The sequence below is a fragment of the Colletotrichum scovillei genome (assembly GCF_011075155.1).
Source record: "Colletotrichum scovillei strain TJNH1 chromosome Unknown Contig00003, whole genome shotgun sequence".
NCBI classification, from domain to species: Eukaryota; Fungi; Ascomycota; class Sordariomycetes; order Glomerellales; family Glomerellaceae; genus Colletotrichum; species Colletotrichum scovillei.
Window position 1 is genome coordinate 4,824,282 of NW_023336261.1, and position 14,120 is coordinate 4,838,401.

The window sequence follows — 14,120 nt, forward strand, 5'->3', positions numbered from 1 at the left end:
ATATGAATGGCATATTATTCATTGGTTGCAAGCCGCCCGACCTTACATCGATTTTCCTTTCCCATCCCATCAACTGCGGAGTGGCATCAGTACAAACATCTCCATATCTTTTCTAACTTTTGCCTGAAGGACGCTCGTTATACCTAATAAGGGAATAACGGAAATAGGATTGAGCCAACGTCTTGCTTGCTATCTCCATATATACATGCATAGTTTGATATGATGACGCGAATCTTCAGTTCATGGGATAGCTGGGTGGAATATCGAGCAACAGGTCAGGCCCCTGGACTCGCTAGCGCTCGTTCCAACTTATAACAAGTGAACTCGCGAGAGACTTTTAAGTGGTATATTGATCTAGCCTTGTTCCATTCTATCAGCTTGAGTCTGAAGACTAGGGTCAGGGTCCTCCGTTGAATTATCACGTAGGCTCAACAGTCTCCACGCTCCATGTTTCTCAAGAGCTCCCTTGACTTCGATGACACGGTTTTCAATTCTTGTTCATTATATCGTCCCACTCTATTTTACTTTTGGGCTTTCTTTTGAGGAAAACGTGGCCAGTCTTTGCTACAAACTTTGATAGGAAATGATTTAGAACTCATTTATGCTTACCTACTAATTAGTACAGTGTGTGAGATTCGACACGAATGATGCACCAATCGTTGTTGGGCAATAAGTCAACCATGTACCTGAACTTTCCAATTGCGGCAAGACAGTTGCGATCCAACAGCCCATTACCCCTCACAAACAATTGCTGTGTCTAATAATATCGGAAGGCTGCAGCCAAGGTGTTGCTTTCCATTGTTGCTGATCCCACCAGGCAACCGTGGTGGAACCAACAGCTTACGGGGAGCAGCCGCCTCGGTTAACCCGCTTACTAAGGTAGGATACAAGCAGGCAACAGCTCAACCCCGTTGATATGCAACTGCCTGGTCGCCTTATTCGATGATGTGAGTCAAAAGAACCTCAGCAGTTGTCTATTTGATCCCGCACTAGCCCTTGTTCAGCGTTGCTGGATGATCAGTATATCATTCCGCCATCAAATTTCTGCTCATCTAAATCATTATCACCTCCTTGAATCTGTCCTCGGCTCACTACTTTCTCAGGTCAGGCAGGCTCCTCGGACTCATTTCGTCGCCAACAAGCCATGTCTTCCCAAAGCGAAGATGATGCTGTGATTATTGACCGCGACGATGTCAGCAACTACAATCCCGAACAAATTCTCCCCGAGTCTCCCGAAGTTATCCAGAAACTCAGAGTTTGGCTGAAACCCACTTCATACGACTTCGGAAGCAGCGAGTACCGCAAGCATCTTGGTTCGCACATCCCAGGCACAGGAGACTGGCTGACGGCCAGTCATTCGTACAAGCAATGGCTACAAAGCGAAGATACCGGTCTGCTATGGGTCAAAGGGATCCCAGGGTCTGGAAAGTCGGTGTTGGCTTCGAAGATCATCAAGGAACTCTCGGATAACAACGATGGGAGTCCGGTACTGTACTTTTTCTTTCGACAAATCATTGACGCGAATCATGAACCGGCTGCACTCCTCAGGGACTGGCTGGACCAGGTCTTGGCATACAGCCCACCACTCCAGAAGCGTTTGAAAGAGTATGTGGTGAAGGAGAAGTTCAGCGACAAAACTCGATTACTTGCCACCATGTCGATGCAAGACTTGTGGGACGATCTTCGACTGGCATTTTCGGGACTGCCTGGTAGAGTCTACTGCATTGCTGATGCTCTCGACGAGATGGATCGTGGCAACGATATCTTTCTACAGGAACTAGCCAAGCTTGGCAACTGGAACCCTTCGAAAGTGAAAGTTCTCATCACAAGTCGTCCGGTCCCCGCCGTTGAGGGTCCTCTCCGACATGCCAAATGCAATCAGATTCGTCTTCAAGAGAACGTAGTCGATGCCGACATTTCGACATTTGTGCGACAGGCACTGAATGTTTCAGATATCTCCGACCATGATCGACAACTCATCCAGGCGGCCATTCCAGGTCGGGCCAATGGCCTCTTCCTCTATGCCAAGTTGGCCATGGACTCTTTCCTCGAGGCAGGGGCCGATGTCAAGGCAGTTCTCGCCTCCTTGCCAGCCGACATGAACCAGATGTACACCGACTTGCTCAACGAACACTCCCGCAGATCAAGAGTGCCCGACGCGATTCAACGTCTGATTCTGCAGTGGGTTACCCATGCGACCCGTCCGCTCAGGCTCCTCGAGATAGCTGAGATGATTGACGTCACCTACAACAATGTGGCTCATGATTTGAGGGGCACTAAAGACCTTGTTAGGGCTGCGTGTGGCCCTCTCTTGGAAATCTTGCCGGACGAGACCGTCTGTGTGATCCATCATTCCTTCACAGAGTACCTCAAGGGCACGACCAGATCATCATATGATGACGGCTACCCGGTACTTCGCTGTGGAGACACGCATGCTTGCCTCGGCTCAGCATGTCTGGCGTATCTTCTCTCCGGGGTCTTCGGCGAAGGCAAAGAAGCACAAGACACTCCACTTGTCAAACTGAAGCTCAGATATCCATTTCTAGCTTATGCGTTGGATAACTGGCATGTCCATGTTGCTAGATCAACAGCCACAGGCCATGATCAGACCGGAATCAATGTGGCACTGGACCAACTAATGCGTGACCCTGATTCTCAGGACATTTGGACTAAACTTCAGTTTTTCACAATCGGTAATGCGAAATCTGGCACAACGCCCCTCCACATCGCCGCAATGCATGGGCTCACTGCATACGCAAAACATCTTCTTTTGTCTCCCGAGACTGAGATTGACGCGGTGGACGTTCACGGAATGACTCCCTTATGGTGGGCTGCTACAAATGGGATGGCCGGCGTTATTCGGGTCCTCATAGACGCTGGTGCAAATCCCGATCATGATGAGACTGGTAGTGGTCGCAAGCCGTTGCACGAGGCCGCCTCCAAAAACCACCCCGAGGTCGTCAAAGTCCTCCTAAGCGCTGGTGTAAACCCCTTGACTGAGAAGACAAGGGAAAACCCTGGGCGTCGGTGTGGAAACGCACCTCGATCGATCGGGCATACACCCCTGATGGTGAGTGACCACGTCTTTGCCGGATACTTCCTTGCGGGTCTATTGCTCGTTTCGCTAACCTTTATTTATCCAGTATGCTTGCCAAAACGGTCATCTGGAGGTATTGGAGGCATTTTTGCCTTTTCTCAAAGATGAAGAATCCCTCCATCGAGCCCTTGCCTGGTCCGCTGGATCGGGCCGGCACGATTTAGTCCAACGAATCCTCCAACTTCCTGAGGTTGATATCAATCGCAAGGTCCATGGCGGAACCCCTCTGTACATGGCAAGCCAGAGCGCTCAAATCAAGACCATCGAGCTTCTCCTCAATGAAGGAGCGGACCCAACAATCCGATGTGAGTTTTATGACGAATTTGCTGGGATGGGCCGCATGAGAATGTTCCTGCCTCGTGATGAGACCGATCGGAATCGAATTGTTGGAACCACACCTTTGTACGCCGCTCTCGAACAGTGCCGCAGAGGAAATTCTCTAAAGGCGGAGCCAGATAAGCTCAAGAGCCTGCTAGAGTTATTCATAGAGAAGGGGGCCGACATTAACGATCGATCTCCTTCTGGTGATTCTCTGCTGCACATAACAACCAGCAATCCCGTATGGCTGAGAATTCTGCTTGATGCGGGCGTCGATGTCAATGCCGTCAATAGCGATGGATGCACTGCCCTTCACGGGAAGATGATGGCAGAGTCTCTGTCTCTTCTCGTAGAGACCGGTAAGGCCGACATCAATAGGAAGGCCACTTCTAATGGGAAAACGCCGCTTCTCATTTCGCTTGACGACTATCACACAGACACGACCCTCAAGCTCATCGAGTACGGCGCAGACTGCACCATGGTTGATAAAGACGGCAATGGGCCTCTGCATATTGCCTTGCAATCCTACAGCGCAGAACCCGAAGTCATAGAAGCACTCTTACGCGCTGGCGCAGACCTGACTTTGAGAAATAAATCTGGACAAACGCCCTTGGACGCCATGTTCTCTCGGAACTCACGAGTCTTCGACTTGTTGGACGTGATGATTCAAGCCGGCGTGGATATCAATACAAGAGACAAGAATGGCGCAACAATTCTCTTTCAGGCTGTCTCAGGGAAGGCCTCCAGCTCAGAGACTGAACTGCAAGACACGATCATGAAGCTCCTGGACAGGGGTGCCTTATTGAAAACTCGAGACTTTGAGGGGAGGACCCTTCTACACGAGGTAGTCAAGTCACAGAAAGGGCCTCGGGCTTCTTTTAGTCGACAGGAGCCTGTTCCTTCCACCTTGGATTTCCTCGTCAGTCTAGGTCTGGACATTCAAGACACAGATTACCAAGGCAACAATTTGATTCACGAGTTATGCTGGCGAATCAATACCGATTACAGATCCGAGGACATGATCTATATGCTGAGGGGGCTGCTCAACTTGGGCCTCGACGTCAATCAACCCAATAGTCGTGGTCGAACACCACTTCATCGACTATGTATTAAGGCCGACAGTGGTCACATCGACAAGGACGAGACCTGCCTTTCACTGATTGTATCTCTTACGAAAGACATCAATGTCCGCGACAGGGACGGCATTGCCCCGTTGCACCTAGCCGTAACGGTGTCAGAGGACCTCACGAAGAAGCTGCTTGATGCCGGTGCGGACCCTACGATCGAGACATACGAAGGATTGACACCGCTTCACCTTGCTGCTAGATGTCGGCAGGGCAATATTGTTGGTATGCTTCTTGACGCTCTTCACAATCGAGGTTTGGACAAACCACTTGACGGTCCGATGTGGCGAGGAGCCTGGCTGAAAGCGGCGAGTGCAAGCCCAATCCATGGAGTCAACGCCACAGCCAACGGCTACGTAAATGGGTGCGAATGCACACCGCTCTACTATGCTGCTCTTTCAGGGAGACCAGAGATAGTGTCAATGTTGTTCGCCGCAGGAGCCAATGTCAAGGGGGTGAATTTGCGGCCTGCGATTACCGGATTCGAGGATGAGCTCGAACTATGGCGTATGAAATTACCTCATGACAAGGAGAATGGAGCGTGTGGGGGTCTTACGAAGGAAGATGCCACACGGCCGTATTCGAGTAATGGGCGCAACGGCAGGAATAACCTCGATCCCCTCGAGGACACGGCAAGATTGGAAGAGATTATAGAGATGGTCTTGGAACACGGCGCTGATCTGACCCAGCAGAATCTCTGGGGCACGTTTGACACAGCATACGGTTCTCTAACCGACACAACCACTTCCGGCTGTCGAGACTATGCGCTCAAGTGCCTATCAGGTGCAGCCAAGAAGCACTCGTTGAAGAGCTCGCAGGCAGCATCACATCTTGGCCAGAGATTGCCTACCTATGACGAGATACTCATCCCTCACCGTCGCGACGCCGTTTTCAAGGCACTCCGTGAGCCTGGAGTCATCGTACCAGGCCAAGCAAACGAGGCTTTGTTCATCACGCGACTTAGACGTCGCGAGTACGATGTCATGGAAGAGTTGTTCAACCTGGGCGTGGACTTTCTGGCCCCTCACCAGATCAGTGGGCTTACCAACTTGGAGATCCTCGTCAGAGGAGGTTTCGATTGTCTTGTCAATCGCATTGGCTTGCTCGTGTCGCAAGCACAGGTTGAAAAGGGCAGTTGGCCCGCTCCAGTTGATGGGATGCAACCTGGATTTGGCCACAATAAGACATCAACCCACGACGTGCCAGACCGCAGCGGCAAAGAATCTCGTCCGGAATTTCTGTTGGAGGCAGTCCATCAGGCGGTTCCCGTGTTCGGTATGGTACGTCTCCTCGTAGAGACCTTTGGCGTTGATATCAATGAAGATGGTGTCCTTCACTCGCTTGCCAAAGGCTATCACTGGTGGCATGTCGCCCAAGCTTTACCGTACCTACTCAGTAAAGGTGCAAACCTCGAAACTAGAAACTCAAGAGGGCAGACACCACTTCATGTAGCCTTGGGCACGGAAGATGGCGTCGGAATATTCCACGTGGATGCCGCTCATCAGTTGATCCTGAGTGGAGCAGATGTTAACGCTGTGGACAAGGCTGGACGAAGCTGTCTTTCTTATGCAGGGCACGATGTCAACCTTACTCGTTTTCTGGTGAAGCACGGCGCGATCGTTCACGCGGATGCGATCTTTGGTGCTATCAACAAGATGCAACCAGGAGTGCTAGATGCTCTCTTGTCTGCCGGGGGCGATGCCAACATCCGGATCGAGAAGAACGACAAAGAACCATGGGAGCGCGGAACCAATCGGTGGGACCTGAGCAAGCTCCCAGACGCCGAATGGTACCCCTTACATCGCGTTGCAGCGAAATCTGGTAACAAGACTTATGACCAGAAGGAGAGAACCAAGCTTCACTCATCAGCTCTTAGCTTGATCGAAGTCCTGTTGTCCCACGGAGCCGACCCACTGTCCACCTTTTCAAGATGCTCTGGTCAATACTGCTACCATCAAAAGATTTACTCCCGGCTGCGAGCTAAAGGTTTGTCGTACATGTTTGACGAAGCGCCTGATAGTTATGACGCTGTGGGTGACCCAGACTACTCTTTTGAGCCGCACCTCCATGAGGACTGTGTCGTTCTACACCAGCTCTTAGCTGATGGACACATCGTGCATCCTTTCTTGAGGCTGCCGGCGATCGACGCAAACCATCGTGACGGTAGTGGTCGAACTCTTCTCCATGCTGCTTGCTCCTCTAGACGGGGTCCCGATGTGCCCTTGGACTTACTACCAGGAGATCCATGGGACCCCCAGACATCGAAAGAGGTATCGGTCTTCGACCATCTCGTCTCCCTCGGCGCCGATGTGGAAGCGCGAGACAGCCACAGGCAAAACATACTTCACCACATGCTGAGCCCTCCTTCAAAGCACATTTACGAGACACCAATCATCGAGAAGTCACTCACCTACACGATAGAGAAGCACCCATCGATTATCGATCAAAGAGACAATGAGGGGAAGACGCCGCTGTACCTAGCCATCTACCGAGCTCTGTACGAAAAGAGGACGACAGCCGCGGACACACTTCTCAGAGCCGGAGCGGACCCCCTCATTCCAGACAACGAAGGCAACACTGTACTGCACGTCCTCTCTCGCATGCTTTGGGTCTCCTCTATGCGGCCGTTGTTCAACACCCTCGTCGAGCGCGGATGCGACGTCAACGCTCGCAATTCAAAGGGCGAGACGCCGCTGTTCTGGTACTACGCGGGGTTCGAGGAAAAGCAGTATGGGTTTTACACGTACAATCGTGATCCGCAATTGTACGACGAAGAGGGCGGGATCGGAGCGTTCGAGGCGGCGGGCGCGGACTTTGGGGCGGTAGATGACGATGGACGGAGCTTGTTACACGTTGCGGCGGAGGGCCATGTTCTTCGGTTCAAGACACTGACAGCGAGGGGACTGGATCCTTTGTTGGAGGACAAGAGCAGGAAGACGGCGGTCGATGTCGCGGCTGCGTGTGGGAACAAGGGGGTGTTGAAGCTGTTCAGGCGGGTCGATGCTGTGGATGATTCGGAGGAGGAGGACGATGATGAGTCGCTTGATCTGAACGATGTTTTTTGGCCTCGTTGAACTAGTCTGTCAGATTGGATGATTGCTTTGCAACCGGATAATTTCTTTCCTGCAAACCATCGCGGCTTCCGCGGTAAACAGATTCCGGAAATAGTCGAATGGAAGCGTTGTCTCTTGTGTAAAGTAAGATCTTACAGGATACGTGCCCAGCCTGGCTACTGTGTCCAGGAATCATAAGTTTCCCTCTATGCCCTTACCAAGGCCGAGTATAGCGCCGCCAGGTATCATTTTCGCCTACAGCTAGGAGACAAGACCTGTTTAAACATGCACAAAGGACGCCTACAGCTGCCTTGCGAGGAACCTTGGCGTGACGCGGAAGCAGGACTCTGTGAACATGGGTGAGGTCTTGGCAGGCTCAGCTTTTCGCAGGTCGATTCCTCTCCCTCGCCGAGTCACCGAGTCTCACCTCAATCAAAGTCTGTCAGGACTCGGCTGTCGCTTCTAGTCAGATCATGGCTCAAGTGAACACGCGTATCGGGGGATGTTCGATGAGCTTAGCTCGGGTCCGGGGAGTATCGGCGTGCTAGCAAAAATCAGCGCGGGGAGTGTCGGACAATATGTCGCGCTTGGTGGTCTGTTTGTCTGCGCAAGCGTCAAACAGACTGCTCTCGGTTCCGGAATTTGCGCGGGCGGCCACCGCGTTGGATGCCGAAGCTAAGAGCCGCCGGATTGTTACCCATCCCGGTAGCTGAAGGGGGAGAATTGGTCCAATGGGCGTTAGTAGTTGACTTGCCGTTATGGGGTTGGACAGGGGTAAGACTGGAATTGGACTTTTTGGGGAGCGGAGATCCTTGTTGATAGGGGCTGTGGGTGAGCGTCGCACTTGGGATGAAGCATGCTGCGAGAATGGAGTCAAGTGACTAGTAGATTTGAGAAAGAAAGATGCCGTTCAGTGAGGCTCTGGGAACTCTGTCGGGATAGGTTTGTCGGGATAGGTTCACAATGGCTTCAGGCCGTAACAGATTGAGCCGTATGTTCGGTTCTGGGTTGAGGGACGAATCCGCTGGTATGGATACTCTCCGTGGTCGACCATCCCTGCCCAGTTGGAAGCCCCCAGCAAGTACTTTGAAGGACCCGGTATCTTGCATTGGCAAAATGGCAATAATGATCGATTGGTACTATAAGGTATACGTATTCCATCCTACGCCTGACTTTCCACTCTTGTCTATAGACCCATATGAATCTAGACCTTCGCATGCGGCAGCGCCCAGTCTCCACCTTCTAACTCTTGTGCGTGACCTCCACATGAGAAGCCTCCGCCTCCTTGAGTGCGCTCGAGGCATTACCCGTGCCCACCTCAGCAGACTCACCATCAAAGATGTACGCCATGTTCTCCAGCGTCCGGCCCCTCGTCTCGGGGTAGTAGAACCAGACGCTGATGAGCATGATGACGAGGACGGCGAGGAAGACAAAGTAGTACTTCCATTCAATGGCCTCGAGGGCAACAGGGTTGACGAAGGTGTTGAAAAAGACGCAGCCGATGCTCACCATGAGAGCTACCGTAAGGCCCTTGGCGCGCAGGCGGTAGGGCCAGATCTCGACAGGGTAGGATACCATGAGCGGGGTCAGGGCGATGTCGTAGCCGAGGTAGAAGCTGTGGGAATGTTAGTTGGTTGTGTCCCCTTTCTTGTTCTTGGGACCAGTGATCACTAGGGATGGAGGGATCTTACATGAAGAGGAAGGGGATTACTGCTGTGCCGGTTGGGGCGTTGCCGGTGTTGGCGAAGCTACCGGAGAGACCAGTGACAATGGAGAACGAGATCAACATGATGGTTCCCTATCTTCCTGTCAGTGGTTATTGCTGGATCTTGGTATGTGTCTTGACTGACCGAAGCAAGGAACAGTCCTCGCCGGCCAGCCCTGTCAACCATGATGGCAGCAGTGGAGGCGCATATCAGATTCCAGATTTGGATGCAAGCTGAAATGAGAGTCTGGTCGTCAACAGAGGTAATGCCGACAGAGGACTAGAATGTCATATGTCAGAGCTTGGTTCCACTGTGCAAGGGGTCAAGTATTGTGGATGGGTGTCACTTACAAGCACCATGGCCAGATAGTAGCTGACGACGCCGACACCGCACTAGAGTCGAATAAGTATACCATCCTGATAGGTGATTTCAAAATACTGACCCATTGTGCAAATACGCCCAAGCTGACGGAGATGAAGAGTCGGTGTCGGTTTCCGGGAGTAGCCCAGAGATCAGACCACTTTGTCTCCGAATGAGCTTCCTTCTCCGCTCGGATAGTGTCTTCGATTTCCATCATCTCAAAGTTAACGAGAGGTGAGTGGGTGTCGCCGCCGGCGTGGTTTCGAGCAATAATGGTCCTCGCTTCGTCGGTTCGGTCTACCGAGACAAGCCACCTAGGAGACTCCCCGATGAAGAGAAGACCGGGGATCGAGAGCACGGGCAGAGTCACTTGCAACAGCGAGGGCAGTCTCCACGCCCAGTGATCAAGGTTTCTCGTGCCGTACGTCGCCCAGGCAGCCACGACCGCACCAAAGTACCAGCCACAGTTGTACAGAGCAGACACCATCCCTCGATGTGTTGGGTACGCATTTTCCGTGATCAAAAGAGGTGCTGAGAGAAAGAACCCAGAAGCACAGCCGATGAGAAAGCGAGCGCAAACAAAGGCAGCGTCGTTGGGTGCTGCAGTCTGCAGGATGGATCCGGTGCCCAGACAGACCCACGAGATGTAGATGCCCATCTTGCGGCCGTACTTGTTGCAGACCCACGCAGCGACGGGGTACACGAGGACGTTGCCGAGGGAGTAGGCGGCGTTGACAAAGCCTAGCCAGGCACCTGTCGGTTGCTTCATGAAGGCATGCCACTGGGGTAGCGCAAGGAGGCCGTTCATCATGGAGCCATCGTACCCGTTCGCGGAGGCACACATGATGAGGGAGGCGATGCAGAGATTCAGGCGGAGGATATGGGGCTGCTTGTACCAGGGGCCAATATCCGGTAGGACGGCAGCGAGTTCAGCGCCGACGGCTTTGGCGTTTGCTTCTTTTGCGTGGCCCATTATTGAAGATGTGAGGTCTGAGGAAAAGGTCGAGATGGTGATGTCTCAAGCAGAAGTTCTACCAGATGGACGGGACATGTCGTTGCTATATATCGTTTGTCTGGGATCCATAGCGTGCCCCATGGGGTTGCCTTTCTTCCTTGGCGTTCAAAGTAACAAATATTGCTCGGCTCGGTCTTTGATGGCCGGGGAATGGCAGCATCCGCGTGAACTTCGGGAGGAATCAACATGGCTCAATGGCTGATGCAAGCCTGCTAGGTCGTCCGATGTTACTGATGTGCCAATGCCCACGTTACTTGCGGAGAGAAAACCCCGCATAGCTCCCTGTTGCTTCAAGCGCGGTAGTGGGCCAATGACGCTGATGATCAGGCCCCGGACACGACTTGTCAAGACACAAGCGGTTGCGAGAAACTCCGCTTCTCACACCACGCTGCCCATGGGCCCCCCAGGTTTCAAGGTTTGATACGTGTGGATTCGTGGGGGATATAACGCGGGTCGGAGCACCTGGTCTCTTTCACGCTAACGGGGGCTCTTGACCTTTGCCAAAATGGGGCCAGTGCTGTGGGCGGCAGGCAGTCGGGAACGCGGGCATTAGGAGGGGGCTGAGATGAGGGCGGCGGCTCGCCCTTCCCCTTCTACCTTCCCGAACAAATGACTCGTAAGTCTCGGTGAGGCTATGCGGCTTTGCGTAGGCGTGCGGATTGACGGACCGTTTCTCCCTCGCGTTAGTTCACTCTGTCTGCAATTAAGCAATTCGTCATCAAATTCAGCCTTCTGAGAACGCTACAGGTACACTCCGCGGACTACTATCGCATTGCTTTGAACGGAAGTTGAAGATAATGCTATTCATCTGAGGTGATGATGAAGGCAATCGGGATGCTCAGACTTTCACCATCTTGCATGACCATATCCGTTGACGTCTTTGAGATATCTGTAGCTAGGTATTTACCTGGATATGAGAGTAAGAAGAATAAACACATAATGCACCAATCATCATAGTTGTCACCGCAACTAAGATTTCAACAATGTGAAAGATTTCAGGGGCTGTAAAAGCTGAACAATAGCACATTTCTTGTAAATTCAACAGCATTCAGCAGATAACATTCATCGCGCTTGTGGTAGCATCCATGGAGAGCGGCAGCAGTCTGGTTAGGTAACTGATCACGCGTTGACAAGAGAATAGATCAATATCTTGAACTGCCATCTTGAGATAGGAGTTCAGATTTGCCATGGAGCATTAGTCGGTTGCTTAGACTAACAGGTTTTGTAGTGACTATCCCTGGTTCTACTTTATTGACATAGAAGGGAAAAAGCTGTCAGCACACGAGCGTCACTTTTGATTGGTATCCCGACAGCAAAATGGGACTGTCAGAGGCTAGAAATATTCACCATAGGCTCCGAATCTATGGTTTAAACCGCGGTAAAAGCTAGGCACCTGTACTCATGTGCTTGTTTATCATTGTTGAGCAAAAGATCAGCCGGCAGTTGCGATACTCGCACTTAAGCCGGGTTTTCATAATAAGGACTGGACTAGACTTAGTATGCCTAAACACTTGAGGCTGAGATCCCAAATCACCCTGGAACTCTGCAAACATCGACGTAAAGAAGGCAAAAGTCAGAGCTGACTCAAATGTACTTGAGTAAGGTGAAGTACCTATCTTTCGCGAAATCTCACCAGCAACCAGGGAGCAGACTTGTTGATCTTACAAAGAGAAGCCATTGATTCTAAACCCCACAGGATTTGAGATATCCCAATCCCTTCAGTCAACATGGGGCATTGCATACTAACTCTCAACACTATGGCACAACGTAAGATATGATTATTCGAATTATTCATCCGCCACTTCGAGATTTAGACCGAGAATATGTGGGTGGTAGTTGCAATGCGACCGAGTACATTGCTACTATTGCCGAGGACACATGCCAATACCATCGACGTCTACAGGGCGGGTGGTCCCGAAATAGCACGACACCTTTTCATGGCATCCGCACTCCCGTTCTACAGCTTGACTACGAGTGTACATAGTGAGTCAGTTTGTCCAGGATTGCGAAAGTTGAGTATAAGAAACGTTTGGTATATTAGGGTGTTGGCATATGACGTGTTGTCATTCACTCCAAGGCTCAACATCGAGCCGGCGGGGCCACGGAGCGGGTGTCCGTCTCTTGAGCCCGGTGTAGATGACTGAAAAAGCTCAAAAGCTCGCGTTTAAGTATGGTCTATAGATAACCTAAACTCGAGGTGCAACTTTGGCAAAGTTGGCTGGGCGTGCCGGCTTCTACTTACTTTAGGCGGCTACCTTACGTCGGCGAGCCCTTCGCTTCAGCACGCTGATCGCCGAGGTCTCCTGTCTCGTAGATCAAAGGCGCCAAATCAGTGCGTCGGCATATGATAGACTGCTATGATCTCAACGCAAAGTATCAGATTGGACTCATTGTTCACCAACATCTCATGACTATCGCATCGTGCATAGGTGTCCGAATGCCGCGGTTGATTCTACCTAGTGAATACCTTGGAATTTCGACGTTGAGACGACTAAACTAAGTTAAATGTGGCACAGATGTTACCCCGGACTCACAGACACTGTCGAGTCAAGAAGGTGAATGTGGGAAACCACCGACTACATCTAGAGTTGGAGCATCAGTCCTATTGACAGTTTCAACTTGGGTGGGTCATTACCGAGATCGAAGATCTGCCAACTTAGCTCTCAGTTTCAGCATTTTGCCCCATGAGCTTAATCAACACCCTCTACGCGACCGGGGGAAACAGGTGCCTCACAGGTACATACAATCCCTCAGCGTACATTGATAACCAGGGCCTGCCCAAGCTTCCATTCTTGAACCAAGCAGACAACGACGCGACCAAGTCACGACCTCGGGCATGGGTCAACGAATCAGAATAATTCTATCTGCAATACTCATCACCTTGATCACTGGGCAAATTGAGGAAACTTGCTTTCCGGGGAGGCTATCAGCTGTCATCCGGGGACGGTCCAAGTACTAGAAGAATGGCGCCTGGCCCGTGTGTGTGAACCGGATCCTTGGGAACTGCCCTTTCCGACGACCTGAAGTTCAAAGCCTACCAATCCGATCAGGTCTGAGTCGAATTGTATGACTCCAACTGACCAGCTAACTCGATTCAGTCCAAACCTCGTCTGATAGTCGCGCCCGGAAGCCCGACGGGTTCCGGTTTCTTGTCAGATTTAGCCCCATTAAGTGCTGTTCTAATTCTCTTGGCTTGCGCCAACCGCACTACAGAACGCCCCCGTCCCGGCAGATCTGCACTACTGCATGAATTTTACCCAATTTGATGATTGGTGGCTCTGAGACACCCCCGCATCACACGTGTAAGTCGACTCGCATTGTTGATGTCAAAAGAAGACGGTTTTGGGGCGTCACCCGAGGACCAGGGTCAAAGAAACGAGAAGATGGGCTAAATCAAATGCATTGCCTGGGGTAATGTGGAAACTCCTTTCCAAAGTCGCACCGCAT

General features: G+C 51.7%; 2 protein-coding genes across 2 annotated transcripts; one reads left to right on the forward strand and one right to left on the reverse strand.

The window, feature by feature from the left end:
* Positions 1-1,144: 1,144 nt before the first annotated feature.
* Positions 1,145-7,613, forward strand: HER10_EVM0009091 (uncharacterized protein; the record flags this gene model as incomplete). Its single annotated transcript, XM_035478590.1, has 2 exons — positions 1,145-3,070; positions 3,144-7,613. 2 exons carry the CDS (start codon positions 1,145-1,147, stop codon positions 7,611-7,613), a joined length of 6,396 nt encoding a protein of 2,131 aa, XP_035336354.1.
* Positions 7,614-8,834: 1,221 nt separating this feature from the next.
* HER10_EVM0011173 (uncharacterized protein) lies at positions 8,835-10,631 on the reverse strand (the record flags this gene model as incomplete). Its single annotated transcript, XM_035480611.1, has 6 exons — positions 8,835-9,207; positions 9,284-9,390; positions 9,443-9,577; positions 9,649-9,690; positions 9,741-10,071; positions 10,132-10,631. The coding sequence occupies 6 exons, from the start codon at positions 10,629-10,631 to the stop codon at positions 8,835-8,837; spliced, it is 1,488 nt and encodes a 495-aa protein (XP_035336550.1).
* Positions 10,632-14,120: the final 3,489 nt, after the last annotated feature.